The 19684-nt window shown below is 39.5% G+C and overlaps 2 protein-coding genes across 8 annotated transcripts in view; one reads left to right on the top strand and one right to left on the bottom strand.

The window, feature by feature from the left end:
- The window catches only part of mapk8b (mitogen-activated protein kinase 8b), a 76186-nt gene that overhangs the window by 20459 nt on the left and 36043 nt on the right, over positions 1-19684 (bottom strand). For 3 of the 7 annotated variants that reach the window (XM_044102996.1, XM_044102990.1, XM_044102989.1), the window contains exon 1: positions 7458-7769. The exons of 1 other annotated variant lie outside the window; for it this stretch is intronic. The gene's annotated coding sequence lies outside the window, so the exon portion shown is untranslated. Of the gene's footprint in view, positions 1-6006; positions 6053-7457; positions 7770-7972; positions 8058-19684 lie in introns of those variants that run through there. 3 more of the 7 variants (XM_044102992.1, XM_044102994.1, XM_044102993.1) reach the window with 3 other exon arrangements.
- Positions 7129-19684, top strand: part of frmpd2 (FERM and PDZ domain containing 2) — a 29611-nt gene continuing 17055 nt past the window's right edge. The window contains 6 exon segments of the mRNA XM_044102997.1: positions 7129-7423; positions 14544-14679; positions 14952-15115; positions 16069-16134; positions 16220-16399; positions 16489-16564. Of these exon segments, the coding sequence (XP_043958932.1) occupies positions 14559-14679; positions 14952-15115; positions 16069-16134; positions 16220-16399; positions 16489-16564 (607 nt within the window). The 5' untranslated portion in view covers positions 7129-7423; positions 14544-14558.

The following is a 19684-nucleotide window of genomic DNA, read 5'->3' as shown; positions in this document are numbered from 1 at the left end:
CAAAACAATAGATGTTGATAGTTTAACATGTCAGTATCGGTCCGATAAGTAAAACTGGAGATCTAACAACTGACGTTTATTTACATCTCGTTCCCTCCTGGTCATTTTTTATGGTGTCTATTGCCTAGGGGAGTAGTCTGCATAGGTGAATTACGGTTATTGGGTGTAACAGCACTATCGATATCAGATTTCGCTATCAGCCCAAATTTTTAATTGGTGCATCCCTACAGGTCAAATTGGACCAAATCAGCAGGACAGAACATCACAGCAGAACTCAAGACACAACGGAAAACAATCGCTGCAGCTGCAGTTATACTGAAATGGATTTCTTCCGATGTGGATGAAACCAACTCTTTAAAGAGAATTGTTGTCATAAATGATCAATCTTTAATGTGCAAATGCAAGCCTCCTTCTACAAGACTCAATTAAAGTCTACAGTCACCAGCAAAAGCTCTGATTCAGATGGCAGAAAATCAACCTGGCCATGCATACAATCCAAAACGGCATCAATTTCAGTGATTACTGCGCCTCTGAAACACATCAGATGAGCTGTACATGTCGTCTACATGAAATCTAAATGTTGGGGTTATGGAGCAGTGATCCAGGCAGAGGGAGACAGGAAGCAGGAAGCAGGGTTTCATGCTGGGTATGAGCATGACAAACCATTAGTGGGATTTGGAGCACTGAACTGAGAAGATGCCTCTCTTTGCAGAGACTTGTCTTAATACTGCCATCTTACCCCGCCCATTCCCTCTTCCCATCAGTAAACCTAAAAGTCTTTTCCTCTTCTCCCACCCCTCTAATTCGTAGGTAACTCCGGTTCTTTAGTTTAGCTCCCAGTTCCGGGTGCAGTTAAGGCAGGAAGCGAGCGACACAAAAGTAGCAGTCTGATTAAAAGTCAGTCATTGACGTTGAAAAGATTGATTACATTGCAACACGTGCTCTGGAAAATACAGGTAAAGAAAACCGATTCTACAGAGAATCACAAATCCTAATCCTGGGAGTTCTGAATCAGTTTGCTCCAGTGGACTACAAACCTGGTGGGCCACCAGGCTTCACTTGATCCCCACCAGGCTAAGCATTGTTTATTTTAAATGGGGTTTTTCATCCATCAGTACCAGTGACATGGATGATAGATAAGATCAAAGACGGATTAAGCCATGTTTAAAATTAATGCATTGAACGTTCCTGCAGCAGATCATTCGAGTCACACTCTATTATTTCCAAATTATGATCCCTGCTATGTACCTCCAGATTTTTGTAACATTTAACATTTTTGAAAACAAAACATGGTGGACTGCTGGTGGATTACCCTACTGCCTCTACCAGCAGGCTGAAAATGCTAAAAAATGGATTTCAGTGTTTAAATTGCTTGTCTTTGCAGCTTCTAATTGTTAGTTTAATGCATATCACATTATGCGACCACTTATCCGCCCTAGAAGTCTGGCCATCGTATGTATTTTGATGAATTCTTTGATATTTTTTTAATTTAAGAAAAAGGCATGCCGCTAAACTCACACAGTACTGATAATTTAAATTACAGAATTTGATTCACAAACCAAATTTTTGTTTAATTGTAGACCCTCAGCAATTGTACCCTCAGCAAAAGCCATAAGGCTGGCGTGTTAATTCAACTGAGAATTGATGCTCAAACATTCTGTACACAGACATTTTGTATGTAATCTCACAGACCTGAAATTATTTTTGCAAAGACAAATGGACAAACATGTCAGTCTCCAGATGTATAACCCTCAACTGACTAGCAAATGTCTGTTGGAGGATCAATAAGTGATCAGTCTTCGACGTAATTCTTAATGCAGCAAAAACTCTTTGCATCTTTTTTTTCCTAGAACAAAATGAACCGTGGTTCCTCCGATTAGCAACTATCCACTGCTGTGTGTTGATCACTGGTATAAAATCCCAGTGAATCCCAGTGAATTTGTGTGGCGTGACACATAAATAGCAAGAGTCCTGAACAACTTCTGCCTGATCCTTTCCTCCGAGAGATGCCCGATGCTTTCTGCTTGGCTTCATCTGCATCGTATTCCTCCTTCCCTCCTGCCATATTCACCTCATCTCAGATCAGAAATGCATCTAAGCAAAACCGTCCTGGGGCACACAGAGACGGAGAATGTGTTCACATCACTAAAGAGCCGAAAACACAGTCATCTTCCCCTACAGAATGAGGCTAACAGGGGGCTGTTTAGTTTAAAACAACAACAAAAAAAGACATACACAAGAGTAAACACAGATAAGAAAGCAACAGCTGTAAAAACAGTCCTTGTCCATTCTTATCAGGGACACCTTCCACACATTTTCTCGGCATCAGAGCTACAGCAGGCCTGATATCCTGTTGCTTTTGCTCTCTTAAGGGAACAAAGTATAACTGATTTACTTGTAAGTGCTGGGTTTAGAGTGAGGACACTTCACAGGGGATTTCTTTGGCTCTGCAGTGTTTTAGCAGTGTGTGTAGAGCGCATGTATTGGGTTCAAGGGTGTGGAAGTCCCAGTGTTGCACTGCGTCAGGATGGGGTCCTGACGCAGATGGAATTCAAAATGAAGTTAGCTCTTTAGCACTTTAGCATCAACTTCTGCAAAATACCTTTGGTGTAGTGCTTTAAGGTTTAGAGCAACCAACGTTTTAGCTACTGCTGAAATTAGAAAAAGACATTCTGACTACATACAATCAAATGATGATTTAATTAATTAAGAAAACTCAAATCTTTCCATACCAACTTGACCTAGGTGAAAAAGTAACTCGCTCTTTTCCCAAATATCCGCCAGTTCCCAACCTGCCTTATGAGATTTTCCAGCTGCTGTCAGAGTGGTTTGGTTTAAATTATGTATTACTTTGTTTCCATCCTTATGATCTCCCCCAGCTATGTAGCATATTGGTTTATAAAATCCATATTAGTTCTGGGAATAGATAAAAGTGAAAGTCCATCCAGCTGGATGGATAGATTACTGCCAAACAGTTTGAATTAGAGGTCAACTGATACATCGGCCAGCCGATATTAGTGGACTTATTGATTATATAATGTGACATAAGGTAATATTTCTCTAGAATTTCTAACAGTATTAATGTAACATCAGTATTTTATTTTGATTTCTTCCCTAATCATATAGTTTTATCAGTTTTCTATCCTTTTTCAAATTTGTTTCCATATTCAGTATGCATTCGATGCAATATTTTCATTTATTACAACATTTAATTTAATCATTTTCTCTATATTTATGTTTTTATTTACTGCTACCCTTAAATCATACATTGATTTATTTTTAATGTTTCATTTTTACATTTCGTCCACTCCTGTTTTAAACTGGCATTTGTTATCAGTGTCTTTTTATGTTGTGTAAATCAAACAGGGGGTGCAAGTGGGAAACAAATTGGGTTCACCCAAAAAAAAAAGTCATGTGCTACCAAATATGGCAGCCTAGCAATCTTTATTGATTGCACATGATGAAAATGCAAAGTCGACTGTAACTTGGTGCAATGTACAGAGATGCTACAAGAATAATTTTTCATCTTGTCAATTGCAGAAAGAATAATCAGAAGTCAATTCCAATCAGTGCATCTGTCCCTGAGAAATCTGAGAAAATCAATTAAAACACACTTTCAATCTCAACGTTTAGCCACGGCTACTATGTGTGGCCATTTAAGGGACTGTTAATTATTCTGGTACGTTTGCCATCTTTAACCTTTGAGATGTTTCTGCCACAGCATGTTAGTTTCCCCACATAATATACAGTAAATCAACACCCCTTCATATCACATTTAGCCTTTTTTTTTCCAAAAAGAATCAAAAACTGTCAGTTTAATTTGTCGCAGAAGCTGAATCACTTCTGACATGAAAATGCCAAAGTGAATAGAGCCGACATTAAGAGTGTATAAATTTACTCCCTACAGAAAGTATGTTTTTGTGAACAGACTATTTCGGCCATGATCAAGTTCTCCCTGAACATCCAGATCCGGTTTGTTTTGACTATAACTGTGTTTAAGTCATCAGGTGTGCTCTTCCTGTTCGCATAAAGACAATAATATGTACCTGGGAGGTCTGATATATCCAAACACAACCCAGAGGGAGGGGTCAGAGGTCTGCACCAAAAACATACAGCATCTAAATGTTGCTCAGAGATACTGTCAGTATCAAAAGCAATAGTTAACTCACACCTTGATTCCAACTGCTGAAAGTAAAAGATCAATAAACCCCACATTAAAGATGAAAAACCATGACAACATAGGTCCAGTCCAACACAACAGATATGCTCCACTCACAAGAATCATTCCTCTACATCAGTGGTCCCCAACCACCGGGCCACGGACCGGTATCGGTCCGCGGACCAATTGGTACCGGGCCGCGCAAGAAATAATTAAATATGTCCGTTCTATGTATTAAGTCTGGAGGAGCTTTTATTTTGAAGATCCTAAACCGGATGCTGCTGGTTACGTCATGCACGCCAACCCCAAAAATACTTCTAACCTCAATATGTGATGTTAGAAGTATTTATTTTTTTAGCTGCAGATTCATTCTTTGATACAAATGAGCAAATGTTCACTAAAGGAAGTTTGTGTTATTGTACTTTATGCAATAAATGCTTACTTTCTTATTTAAAAAAAAAGAAAAAGACATTTATATACAGACATACGTTTTTCTAATATTGTATAAAAAGGCTGAAGTGGTTAAATGAAAAATCTGCAGATGTTTTCAATTTTCTTCATTTGTCAGAATAATCGATGGAATTAACGATTACTAAAATAACTGTCAGTTACATCCCTAGACCTAATGTTAATCCATTTTACATACTGAAAAAAGAAATGAAAGTAAAAGTATTTATGTGGAGTTCAGCCTGATATTATACCCAGCTGTTTGATTGAGGATGAACTTTGTTTTACCACCTTACGTCTTATTTGCACAGAAACACGAGACAGGAGCTTCAGACCTGTTTGCGCAGCGCTGGCAGAACAGGAGGCGCTGAAACCGGACAGAGACGGACCCGACCATGATTCTACGTGACTGTTGACCGAACTGAGACATGCAATGTGTCTTCCAACGGTATTTGGCTCTTTGCAACCAGATCAGACAACAGACAAACAGCACATTCAACCACCGACTCGGCACACGTCTTTACGTACAGATGCGTGCACGCCGAGACTCTGGCCACCTTTCACTTTTTGGTGCAGGAGTCAAGTTTCTTGGTGCATTCCCCTGCAGCAGTGTGCAGTGCATGGAGCCAAAAACATCACTACACAGGCGTCTCAGATCAATAGTGGAACAAGATGCATTTACTGGTAACACAGACAACACGCAAGCTGAAACCTACCTCAGCTTGCTTCAGCTATGATCACTGTCATTAATAATGACACTGAAGATGGGTGTGTCCGACTGAATTCCGGCGACCCGCAAGTGAGTGATGAACGGTCAGGAACAAAGAAACTACTGAAAACAGTTCAATAGTTGATGTTGTGTTACGTTTTGAAGCAAGTTGAAGCGTGATGTCACACTTCCCAGCTCCATGCTGGACGGTAAAATGTTGCTCGCTGATGATGACCAGCATTGGTGTTAGCTGTCAAGTTACTAACATAACATGCTAAATCTTAAATATATGCATGATATATAAAAGAAAAAGGGACGCAGTGCTTTGCTACTAATCGTCAACTCTATGACGACTACAGAACAAAGTCAGGAAAAATATCTAATAAAAAAAAAAATAGGGAGAGGGAAGTAGGTCAGTTTTGCTAGCTTGACTTTGACAACTAACTTGTAGATGTGCTGCAGAGTGTCGACCTGCGTTTCGATTCAGTAAAAAAAAAACAAAAAAAAAACGGCAACCCACACACCAATTCTCTGGCAGATCATGAGTAGATCAGGAGTTTAAATTAGATAATCAACCACCACTGTGTTAGATTAGCTAATAGCAGCAGTAGCTGATTACCACAGCGATCACTTATTAATAATCGCAAAATAAACATCAGACCTAAAAACATAATACTGTAACGAACTTAACGTTCTGTTCTTTGTGTGGGGAAATGTTTGAGGGTTCTTTGGTGTTGAATCTTGAAACGTATAGTGGCGCTGTTGTCAGTTGCTGTGGCAACAACTGCGTGCGTGCGTGCGTGCGTGCGTGCGTGCCATATCTGACACAGAGAGCGAGGCACATCCCTAAATTAATAATACCTACATCTCCAGTTCATTTAGTTAAAGGAGTTAAAGGTAGAGGACGACACCAAACGGGTCCCTTCCTTAATCGCAGGCCAACTCCTTCAACCTTAAAGAGCATCTCAATGCTATTGGTATAATAGCACGTTGCACTAATCTGATATAGTTGAGTAACCCAAGTAACAGATTAAAAACAATAAATATTTTTTGTTGTGAAGCTCATATGTCTACTTATTCAATAATTTAGCAGCAAAAATGCTACATTTTTATATTAAAATGTGAATAATTTTGATTGATTACAGACACTGCAGTTAACTCAATTGAAAATTTCTCACCAATAGCATATGGATAAAAGCAAATGACAGAACAACTGACAGTCTATAGTCTTTTTACCTTGTAGTGAGCAGCTGTCCACATCAAAAAACCGATACAATATTCAACATAGCCAGTAGTCAACTACTAATGAGTTTGGCAAATGTGCATACCCAAGTCTATTTATGAAATCAGCCATTCTGATAAATATGTTAGTATATTTAAACGACAGTGGTTTATTTTTGCTCTACATTCATTCAGTTTCATGCTAGCCCTTAACAGGAACATTATGTATGAGCCATTTATTCATGAAATAATCGAAACAGGAATTGGGTCGCCAAATCAAATTCTGTTTAGGGAAGCATAAACTTATGAACCGGTGTTGCATTGACGTATTACAAAATAACATATAAAAACATAGGCTTGAATCAGAAAAAGGCAAACACTTGACTATATGCTTCCTTTTACGCTAGTTTACACAAACATGTCCTTACAGTATTACCTACTACAAAAAGTGTCGTCTTTTAAGGTAGCAATTGAGCTAAGTCACATTCAAAGTTGAGGCAGTCAACTTGATGCTAGCTGCTGGAAGCAGGGTGTATTCAAAGGCAACAACTGGTGCTTAGTGTTTACATGGAAGCTGGTATTCTGGGTTTATATGAGCACTGAGTGGAGGTCACCGTTAAAGCTCAACATTGTGATAGTTTTATGAGTAAAAACGGGATCCGGGGTTTATTTACGGTCCGAGCTCGTGCTAAAGTGTGCGCAGCACCGTCATAAATATGTAACTGTAGAGTGCTTCTCAGCAGTCACTCTGTCTGGCTGCCTTCTCGCCTTTAGGCCAGACCTGTCCTGCCTGCTGTGCTGCTCTTCCTAAATGCTACACTAATTTAGAGCAACTCCATTCGGCCCATCCCTCTCCCCCACGGCTGACAATAACACGGAGAAAACAGGTAGGGAAAAAAAAAACCTAAACGCAGAGCTCACCCCTCTCCGGTTATTTCCAGCAGTGTCGACCTGCAGCCGCCGCCGCCTGCTGCCTCCCTCAGACGCGAGCTGGACGGGTTTTTTTAGGCAGGAAATCCTGGTGGTCTTTAATCCACGTCCCCCCACCCCCCAAACAGACTCACTCCCGTTAGCTCTCAGTTCAGCAGGCCGGGGTCGCCACAGTAAACATGTGTAGCTCCTACGTAGCCTAATCTCGGTGCTTCCGCGACACAGGCACTTTCTGCCATTTCATACCGACGTCGTCGAAACCTTCCGATGTTTCCTCGGCTGCACAATGAGAGCCGGGGGACGTTCAAGAGCGGCCCGGAAGAAACTGTTTTGCAACGTTTCAAAATGACGTCGCGCGCGACGTGTTACAGTATTTACGCTTGCTTATACAGTAAACACATTTATTTAGCCAATAGACGTTATAGTATTCTAAATACATTAGCAAAAATACAAGAAGTCATCATCAAGAAGTTGATTTTTACTAATAATTATATTTAAAAACTCACACTCACGGGGTGATGTTTCTGTTCCACTTTGATGATTCAGGTTTTCATCAGAGAAGTGGAATTCAGAATTCCACTTCTCAGAAAGCTATGAAAGACAAAAAAAACCGGGGTTTTAATTCATTATTAATATTATGTATGGCTCTCAACCACAGTGGAAGACTGCTAACCTTACAGTTCTCCAATTAGTGACACCTTCTAAAACAGGGGTCACCAAACTCGGTCCTCGAGGGCCGGCATCCAGCACGTTTTAGTTCTCTCCCTGGTGGCACCAACAACCTTTTCAGCAGGTCAATGTTCTTCTTAGGCCTTCTAACGAGCCATCATCTGAGTCAGGTACGTTAAACCAAGAGAACTAAAACATGCAGTAGGCCGGCCCTCGAGGGCCGAGTTTGGGGACCCCTGTTCTAAAAGAAGGGTAAGCCTCAAAACGGAGTTGTTAGACGCTTGCTGTTCACAGAGTGCTGCTTCCAATAATAACAATGGAAAGTTGAGTGGAAGGGGAAAGTATGGTTTAAAAAAGAGCTTATGTAACTGCTCATCTGCTGAGCTCATCATATGAGATATTTCTTGGTGCAATGCTGGTAAAAATGTTAAAAGGTCAATAGAGGAGCCATGTTGTGATAACTTCCTAAAGATGGAGTTTCAGAAAGAGCAGGAGTTTTTAAAGAGACAGAGGCCCTATTTCAAGGCATTCAATTACAGAGTAAACTTTCCTTTAATTCACATTTGATATACAAAGCATTTTTTGACAAGTGAAGTTACTTGATTGTGCTTAAAATGGCACTATGTGCTTGGAAAACACATAGTACTGCCCCTGTAACACCTTTTTCATCACTGGCTCTGGTAGAAAACAATAAACCTCAGTGATTTATTTAGATGGGCAGAAATGGCAAACAATCATGCCTGTGTTTATAGATTCTGTCAGAAAGTGGGGCAATTAACTTATCAGTTGTAGTTAAAACACCAGATTAACACAGTCCTCCCTACAGTGGATTGGCCCTTTGCTGCCCCATCTGTCTTCGGCTTGCCCTGCAAATCCAATTAAGTTCTTACAGTAAGTTCCCCTTCGGCTAAAAATAGTCAAAAACTCCAGAAAAGGCAGAACGTGGCGTCATTAGACACGAGTCCAGAGGAAACAAAGTTATGGGGCTGATTAGTTCTTCCTCCCAGGGGGGGACATGATTGTGACCAACCCATGCCGATGTGATAATAGAGGGACAAGCTGTCATGACAGACAGGAGCACTGGGACGACGGAGAGGTGGGCGAAATGGCAGTGGGGGGTGTATAAGAGGAGGAAGGATTAGAGTTCAAAGTGGCGGATGTTTGGAGGAACTTAGAGACAATCTTCTCAGGTACCTGATGAAATAAGGTAAGCTGCATAACTTGTAGAAAGCTTGTCAAATGGGTTTTCAGTGGAATATTGCTCAACACAGCACATGTGGAAAGAAAGATGTCTTAAAGTAAGTGACGGCTGTGTAATGTGGCTGTGAATATATTTATATTGACATATGTGCGTAATCAAGCAGGTTCCTGTGCTTTTCCTTTATGGTAGACGGTGTAACAAGTCAGTTATACAAGAGCCACTTAGCTAGGCATCACGGTTTTCCTCAAAATCCTTCATATGGTGAAACCAGTTGTTGCTCAGACAAAAGCAATGATTGTTTTTTTTTTTATTTTTACTGGATCATCACAAAAACTCAATGTGAGATGTTTCATAGAACTGGAAACACACCTGAAAATGTCATGCTAACACTTTAAGCAGTGATACAGAAAGTTCTTGGACAGTGGTGGTTGTTTATCCTCTGGTCATGGAAATAGCTCAAAAGATTTCCAAGACCCTTCGGTATTGTTTGTGTACTAATGCCAGGTTATTTAGTCATAAAAACACAAAGGATCTATTTAATGTTAGGCATTTGATTTCGGTCACCTGAAACAGCTGTTGAACTCTCACACAAGAGCAGTTTCCTTTATAGCACATTTATCCACCAGGTCTTGGAACTCTGCTAGGGTTCTGTTACTATTCACACTGCCTTATCTGATAAGGTCAACAACTGAAACCCAGAGCAAAAAGAGGTACAGAAGTTTTGCTTCCCTTAGATAATTTTATCCTATCATGGCATCATCTGCATATTGTGAGATCCGTGGCTTAAAGAAGCCGCCCAAAAATGTCTTCCAACTCCAGATAAAATATTCTAGACTTAACCACGATGCTATTCTTTTGATGTGACTTCACATCACATGATAGTTTGATTGAGCTTATTTGAATTATAGTGCCCTTAAGTTCTTCCGTTCTTCTTGATATGGAAGAACCACACAAAAAAGAAGAGCTGGAGTTTCTTGGCCAGCTGTCAAAGTGCCAAAGTCAGAGAATTAAAAGCATGTGAAGCAGTGCTCTGTCAACTGGCAGCCAAGTCAGCAGCAACAGCTAAGACAGTACATCCAGTTATAGCACAATAAATTAAGTTAAAGACTTTAAAACAACAAGACAACCTGCTAAGAAAAGGACTAAGATGCTTCATTAACTATCAAGCAAATGATAGAAGTTTAAATTTGCAACAAATGTCCGATCCGCATTAGAGGTTTGTAAGAAAAACGTCAGAGAGAGTTGTGTGTGGACAGCTGTAAATGGTCCAGACACCATGACCTTGAACTAGAGACCTGTAGCTTTCGCATTCATAATGTCCACACATCTTGTCATCCTGGACTTTACCTTGGAGGACTTTGAAATATTTGAAAAGCATCACCCCCGAACTGTCTGGTTTCCTATGGAGATCCTGCTGCATTCATAAGTGAACCTCCTTTTCTGTAAGTCTGTAATGGCCTTAAACATCTCACAGCCATTTCCAAAAAGGGTAAGCATCATGGTGAGCTTTGTGACATTTAGAATACGTTTTGATACGGAAGAACCACACAAAAATGAAGATATGTAATTACTGTATTCAATTAATTTTGAATACAGTTTGAAATGACAAACTTCTCAAAGTTTGTCATTTCAAAAATTGTGGATGTCAGATTTGTGTAATTCTTGTGGCTCATTGTATTTGTTTATGACAAATAGAAGTAACAACCAGCATGTCTTCGTAATGTACCAGTCAACCCTCCACAGAAATGATTCTAGTTACTTGAAGAACTCTAACAGGCTCTAACAGTATCATGAAAAATATTTCCCTATTGGGTGTTTTCATGCCCAATATTTGAATTGGACAAAACCGCCAGCTTGTAAGAACAAGGTTCTGGGTTTGAACTGAGGCAGTCTCTCTTTGTTGAGTTGGAATGTACTGCCGTGGATTCTTTCTCCAGGAGAACATCCCATCACCCTCAAGTTTCTGGTATTGCATCACTGTTTTCCCCTTTCTTCTCTGGCTTACTTTGTGGTAGAATGGCAATCAGCACAAGGTGTATCCCGCATCTTCCCTATTAACCACTAAAAATACACACTAGTTCACAACAATTGGAGGATTAAGCACATACAAGTACAGAAGCTAGATGGATGTTCATGAGATTGCAGACTCTCATACCTGACAGAAATCTTCCAGGAGTCTTAATGGCAAATTATTTGAAATAATATTCACACTTTTCAAGGAATCCAAAAATGTTTAATTGCAGAAGAAAAATCAGATCAGTACTCAGAGCTTTGTGCACAGCCTTGTTTTGGCACATTACTTGCATCAAACATTAAGAAACCAGTGTGTCGGCATCCTTCTATTAAGTCACTTGGCTGAATTGACGAATATTGAATGAAAAATGTTTGAAAAGTGCCCAGTATTAGAACCACTTGTACGTTTGCAACCTCCAAAAATGTTTGCACAAAGTCTGCTATACAGTCAAGCAGAGCTACTGTAACTGTGTTCAACATAGTTTTGCCAAAAAGAAAAGCCACCAAGGCTGTTTCTTGATGGTTTCAGATTGCAGAATCGGTGAACAGGCCTCCTTGCTTTCACACTAAGATGAAGAAAACAGAAGAAACATGGAGGACATTTGCAAGGTCATTGTGTAATCTTCAGCGGTGTGTTCAGAAAACTGCAGGCTTCCCATTATGTGGGGTTAGCATGTAAGAATTTCCCCAGGCTTTTGAGCATGCACAAAGGGTTATGTTGCAAGGTCATTTGTTATGGTGCCGTCAGCCCAACAGGGTTTTGGTGGCGTGTGAGGCAGTATGGTGGCAACATATCCATGACATGTTTCCAGGCACACCAACATGGCTTGAAAAATGAGACTCCGTGACCCAACACTTTATAAAGGCAGTTGGCCCAGGCTCATGGGGTGTGATCTGCTAATAACTTGCTACAGCTTGACACCATGTGAAAGAGTCAGACCAAGTCTTTGCCTGAAGCATGGTCTGCTCATAAGCATATGTAGATGGATTGTTATACTTGGAAGCAAATATTTGACTAATGATACTGTTGCTGCAGTGTCAAGCGTTAAAACTCAAGGAGGTTTTTCAATTCCGCTAACATCCGGCCTCAGTCAAATAGATTGCCTAAATTCGTATAGTATAGCAGGATCTTCACCGAGTGTAATGGTGACAATATTAAGACAGCAACAATATATTTACTTTACATTTACTTTGCTAAAAGCATTTCCTTTGAGGAAAAGGTCTTTAGTTTTCCTCAAGGGACAGACTGAAGTAAAACATCAGTTACAGTGAACCTTCACATTTCTGTTGCAGCTTAAGACATGATCAGGACAGAAAGACCCTGACCCGGACTGGGGCAAAAGACCTGTACAATGTTAAATTAATCTAAAATAATCGTAGTTTTGAGATGGTTAAATGTTTTACAGTAATTTGTTTGTTTGAATGCATATTAGTGCATGTTAAATAAGCCTTTTGAAAGGGAGAGATCATACACAGCTAGATCGGAATTTAGCTTTGTTTAAGGCAGTCCCATCCAAAGCATGGAAATCGGCTTTCATTGACGTAGCTCAATAAAACAGTGGATCAGGAGTTTGGTGTCCTCCTCCCGTTTCTCAACACCAGGATCAGGTGGAACCATTTTGCGCAGAGCTTTGTTGGATGTGGTGTGTGATTGGTCAGATGTTTGTTGCCGTGTTTTATGCAGAAATGCACTTGGCTCTCTCCAGCTAGTCCACTTCGATTATCGGATTTTTGTATCTGGGGGTGACATGATTGCTTTTGAGGAGTACTTATCAGACCTGGTGAGGAACTGCGTACATTTGTACGACAATGATTCTCAAATAGCTAAAAACTCCTGGATGAAAATTGCAAAGTTATCCATGGAGAAAGGACGACTTACAATCAAGGCTTTCTCCTTGACTTTTTTGTTAAAGTAAAACTGAGAATGGAGGGATGGAGTGGGAACGCCGGGGTGACGTACACTGAAACAGGACATGTGGTCTGACCTATGTTTAAAAGGTGTGCGAATATGAACTTCCAGCAACCACACAATGGCATAGGGTTAGGGTGTGTCCTCTGTTAGTGTCCTTTGTTTGGCTTCGGATAAAATATAGGAGAATCATTAGAAACAAACAAAAAAATAGTCTTTTGTCTAATGTAATGACTGCTTTAAATCAACCTCCACCCAGTGACACCATTAGCTTATCTTGGGCCTGTTTTCAAACAGATTCTTCTGTCATGCGAGCAAAACAGGATTCGAAATGTTGTGAACTCTATTTTTTTTTACAGCGCTATCTAATGGGACTGAACATCGAGTATCTCTGAATTAGGCTGGCTAAAGAAGAGAATGATGGCAGAGAATAATGTGCTGCTAGATGGAGAGACAAAGATTTTATGTACCTCAACCTTTTGTTCAGCTCGTTATCTAATATTTAAAGTTCTAGTTTTGTTTATTTTTGCCTTTGTGCATCAGTGGTAGAGACAAGCCAGCTATCCAACAAGAAGTCTTCCTTTGCATGACAGCTTGGTTCTGAGGTTTAAGTAAGCAAACCCTCGAGCCATTCAGACATTTTCAAACGGATAATGTTGATACTTTTGATAAAGTTGGATCTCAATCAGCTTGTTATACTTTGAATGTATTTGTTTGTGGCCCTACTTGCTACAAAAAGATTCCATGGAGGAACATCCTAAATAACTTTAGTTTATTAGCAAAAAATAAATTATAATTTGGGGCTAGTTACACTTTAGTGTTTCAAATTGCATGCTTTCTAAGCCAAGCACTTGATTTGAAAAATGGAATATAAAGTAGATTTTTCATCTTAAGTTCAAAAAATCTAAAGGCAGACTTTGGACACGAATAGGATAGTAAGATTAATTGTATTTTGGGGATGTACTAGATGTAATTAAATTGTCCTTAGTGCCCCAAAGTATAGAGCAGAGTGAGTGGCTGCTGGTACAATACAGTTGTACAATACAAGGTCATCGGTAAATATCCGTTTCTATTTCAGGGAAAAGATGAGCAGAATTAAGTGTTGAATTGGTGTTGGATTTATTCCAGCCTTTCTGTCTTAACCATCTACTAAACCGTAGGCTTATCGGTGAACAAAATGTGTAGGGTACCTTATTAAAACTGCAAATGTACCAGTATGTTTGTGCTCAATGCAAACGGTCCAGATCATTTCATTCACAGCCTTGTGTCATTTTTGCATGTGCAGCCCATGTGTAGCAGGATGGGCACATTTGTGACCCTGACGGAGGTGCTAGAGGCCCGGGGTTCACCCCTGGAAGAGGACGAAGTCTGGTGTCTGCTGCTGGCCACCGCTGATGCCTTACTGGACATCTCCAAAAAAGGTGACCACATCTAAGTATGAACTTACACGTACAACAACTGTACCTTCTTAAACATACAGTTTGTCAGAATCTGCAGACTCATAGGAAAAGGTTGAAACAACGCACTAGATGAACATGTGAGGTAGGTTTGTGTCCAAAAACGTTTGAGTCAGGGAAAAAACTTTTTTCACTATTCAGAACCGATTTAAAATGTGCCAAAATTGATCCACTGTTTGTTGGTTTACGATTTGTAACAATGTCTTGGTAAAGGGTTTGTGGTCTGCTGTGTTTAGGTCCAGGTAATATGTGTACTGTGTTGAACCCTGGCTCAGTGCTACTGTCAGCCAATGGGAGCCTGGCCTTCAAGAGCTGCGCACGAAGTGAAGACGTGGCTTCTTACACAGCTCCCGAGGTCCAGCAGGGTCTCACTCCTTCCACCAGGGCTGCTGCTGAAAAGGTCTGAGAGCGGAAAAAACCTTTCTTCTGCTTACAAAAATGGAGAAAAAAAACAACAACAACAACAACAACAACAACAAAATCACCAAAGTTCCTGTTGGTTATTAACCTGGGTGAAGACCTGGGTAACCTGGGTGCCCTGGTACATGTTAGCACCAAGCTATGGTATACCTGAATACCTCAACAGTACATGATGAGACGTAAAAAAAACCAAAAAACTACATAATTACCCCTAAGAAGAATCCTTTTATGTCTATATGAACATAAAAGGATTTATGTTCATATAAATCCTTTTTATATGAACATATAAAAAGGATTTTTATGCTAGTGAGCTGCTAAAATGATACACAGACTGAATGTTCATAGGTGTCGACCTCACTAAGAATAAACTTGAAACATCCCTCTTAGCTAAGTTTGAAATGTTATGGTTTTTTTTTTGCTTTGAACAGTTATTAATTATTCATGAGAGATGTAATACCGATATGTGTACATAAGAAATTTAAAAACCTCCCCAAAAGTTCAGAATACTCAACTATGGGATGTTCTAAGCTGTTTTCAACATGTTCTATTAGCAATTAGCACAGCTAGCACTGTTCGCTAACTATAACAGCACTCTGTACAGTAGTAATTTTTAGATTTTAAATATTCTTTACTTAATTATTATGTTAATTATAACATAATAATGTCCATTGTGCCCTGTGGCAGACAGCACAGTCAGAATAAAATAATGTGCTTTTGTACTCTGGTTAGCTTTGTGGATTTTAGCTTCAGCTTTTTAGCTTCTTGAAGCCTCTCGTTGCTCCTCTGCCAAGCTCTGAAGTTCACTCCCCAGTTTTTATTGCCATTAATGTCTGAGACAATTCCCCATAGCACAACTTTTGTGAAAAAAATAAAAAAAGCAGTATCTATTTTAGAATAAAACATCTAAAACAGCATTGTGTGCATGACCCTCAGGTGGTAGTATACTCACTGGGAATGACTCTTTACTGGTGCGCTGATTATCACCTACCTCAGAATCAGGTATGTTCCTCACTTCCTTTCTTCTCATCCCGGTCACTGTCTTCCATTCTCTAAGCTGTTTTGGGTTTTGCTGGCCTCTCCTCAGCCAGTCCAGATAAGCGCAGAGCTGGAGGGTTTGCTGCTGAGCATGTGTGAGGACATGGCGGTGAGGAGGACCGACCTGCTGACGGTGCTGGAGACCTGCGAGTTCCATCACAAGTCCTCCATGCTGCCATCCCCAGAGCGCCTCATCAGGCAGCTGGTAGAGGACGTCTACAGAAACTCGGTGAGTGGCCGCATTTCCTTCTTTGTTTTCTTTTCTGTAAAACCAGTCCTCTGCTTATTTAATCGAGCCGGAACCTACTGTCTCTACAGGCCGACCACGTGGCCATGACCGAAAACGGATCCCAGCTAACAGACCGCAGTCAGATGGTCAGGGATAGATTACACAGTAAGAAACTGATCCCATTTGTTTGAGCTGAAGTTTGACATCGTTTGACTTCTTCTGGAGTGTGCTTATTGGCTTTCTTGCTAAGAGACACAGTGATTAAGTGTTTACAACTGTTCGCAAAGCAAAGTACTAAATATGTCCACAGTAAGCTTTTCCATGACAAGTTCCAGGTCTCAACAACCAGTTTCACACAAGCTACATTTCCGTTACAAATGTGCGTCAGTCTTTGAGAATATTCTGCTAATGTCAAAAAAACACAATTTCACAAATAAGTTGTTTCCATTAAAGGAAAAATTAAATGAAAATTATAGATGAATAAGCTCGCTCATGTGATAAGTTATTAAAAAACATGCAGTGTGATGATCCTCCGACTACTTCCTGTCGTTTTCTTCATGGTTTCTAACAGTGGCAACATGCAGTTGTTGGGGGGGGAAAAAAAACAAAACATTTTAATTATTTTCCAAATGTAACCAATTTTGATACAGTTAAAAAAAGACTTCATACAAACCTCAAAACTTTTAATCAAAAAAACGTTTTTCAAAATTGCTGTGTTTCCAATGAGTAAATTTATATTCGAAATGTCAAATTGCTCAATTATATGGTCAATGGAAATGCAGCTGCTGAAGAAATGAAATTAAAATTACACGTGAATGACCTTGTTCTCGAGATAAGTCATTAAAAATCATGGCAGTGACGGATGTAAACAGTTACATGAGATATATTCATAATTCAGCCATGATGCTAGCGCTCATCATCTGCAATGTCAGGGAAAAAAGTCCCCATCATCCTCCCTCTAGTTCCTGTCATCTTTTACGTTGTTTTCACTAGTAGTAACACGTGGCTGTTGATCATGTGACTAGTGTGATGTGAAAAATGTGTTTCGATACGACTGAAAAACCACTTTGTGCTAGAGCAAAAATTGTTGTTTTCATTAAGCAAATTTATTTTCATGATGTCAATTTGCGCAATTTTGCGGTTACTGGAAGCCCAGCTGCAGATGGACACCAGTCATTGTACAGAAACAAAAGACATTGTAGTTTATTGCTAAAATCAAAAGATGCATTGTACAGCAAAATAATGTTTGTAAAAAAAAACAAAAAACAATCCAATAGCATCTGATCAGTAAATAAAAGCAGTATTTCCTTGGAGACAGATAATTATTACTGGTGCACTTCCACCGCAGAGCTGTTTGATCCGATTTAAACGGACCAGAGTCCGTTTCCTCCAATAATCCACTTTGCTTGGGAAAGTGTGAAAGCTCATCTGAACTCTGGACTGAACAGCTGAACTCTGATCCACGTGGAATCATCACCTAGAGTTTAAGTGTTGCTATCGAGCAACCCAAAGAGAGACAGAGTACAAAAAGGAGAAAATCCTGTTTCATACATGGGATTTATGAATATGGAACCTGAATGCCTTTAAATCCTTGCGGGTAGGGCTGAAACGATTAATCGTGATGAATAGATTATTGAAATAATCATCAACTAGTGTTATGGATTATCATTAACTGGAATATACAGATCCCAAAAAAGGCAATTATGCTGAAACAAAGTCAGGGTAACAATCAAAACTGTACAAAAAATGTATTCAATTTGCATTTAATACATTCCAGAACTCCTCAAGAAGTCTAGTGTTAATTTTACCTGGAAAAAATACTGGAAACAATTACATAGAATCTCATCTTAAGCATATTTTTCTATCTAATCATTAATAGGTTAATCCAAAAACACAATCTCCAGACACTATATTGATGTTAAGTCAAGCACAAAGGGCTGAGCTTTTCACATTCTGATGTTAGAAGTAATGTTTTAGTTGCTGATGCATCTGCAAATGATCGTCCACTAAATGGATGCTATGTTGTTGCATTTTAGGCAAATCAAAAATCTGTAACATTTGCATTAAACAATGGATGAGGGCCATATGTTGAGTTTCTTGAAACTACAGTTGCTGTCAATGTTGCTTAAATTACACATAATTTTTTTAAATGTTTATATTGTGCTAGTTTTAAAAATTACTGGTACCTTTGGACAAAAATAAAGTAAATCTTCAGTGACTTTTGTAAAGTGGAAGACAAAAAAAAAAACAGGATTGTGAAAGCCGGTGTCTGTAAAGAGCAAAACAAAACAGTAGTAGTTAGTGTGGATTAGTGTTAAGAACGGCAAAGTTGAACCTGACCCCGCCTTTAAGAAGAAATAAGTGCCTCAGACTTAACGGCTAACATTAAAGCTAAAAATGTTAAACAAGAGAGTGGAATACCTCCCTGTATGTCACTCTCGTTTACTTTATCCGTTCCGTCTGAGGCACTTATTTATTTACTTGACATGCATTGTTTTAAGTATATTTGTCTTTTGAAAAAGGTGCTAGCAAGTAGCATGGTATCTTTTCAAAGAAAATATCAAATATTATGGCTAATAGAAAAAATGCTAACCTAAGACTTTGCAAGAGCAAGTTAAACACAGAAGAATCACCTTGAAGGGGGGATACTTCCAACCTTTACATATAATTTTGAGGGAAAACAGCTCAGTAAGCTAAGCAAGTTAAAAGTGCCTCACAATATCCCATCTAATTTCTTTAATTAGTGCATAAGCTGAAAAGCTGTGGCGAGCCGTTTCTCTCTGCACCGCGTCTTTAAGCTGGCTTACTGGAACCGTTGGAGGTCCAGCGCATAGACGGTAGCGACATTTAAAAACTTAAAAATGGTCAGGAGGACTTCCTGCACCATGATTTGAAACACAAGTGTTTACTCCAAAAGCCGGAACACGTTGACTGCTCGTTTGGAAATGATATGATAAATAATGTCCAGCAATTCTTCAAAACAGAAGTGAGACAGTGCAAGTCAAAACGTCACATATCAATATGGCCTCTTCTCACATCAACACAGTGAGTTGTGGTGGAAACATGTTGGTTTCACAAGAAATACATGTAAAAGTGTGTCTAAATTAAATGTATACGGGGCACCTTACCTTGACCTTTACAGTTTGGGGGTGTTAATTTCACTATTAATTTATTAGCTAGGAAGCTAATAAGACTATTTTTCAAAATATGCAATTATTAAGCTTATTTAGAACCGACACAGTACCACAATCTAATGTATAAGATACAATACGGCCAAAGCAATTA

The sequence above is a fragment of the Gambusia affinis genome, linkage group LG20 (genome assembly GCF_019740435.1).
Source record: "Gambusia affinis linkage group LG20, SWU_Gaff_1.0, whole genome shotgun sequence".
NCBI classification, from domain to species: Eukaryota; Metazoa; Chordata; class Actinopteri; order Cyprinodontiformes; family Poeciliidae; genus Gambusia; species Gambusia affinis.
Note: the sequence above shows the minus strand (reverse complement) of the source record. Positions and strands in the feature narration are given on the sequence as shown.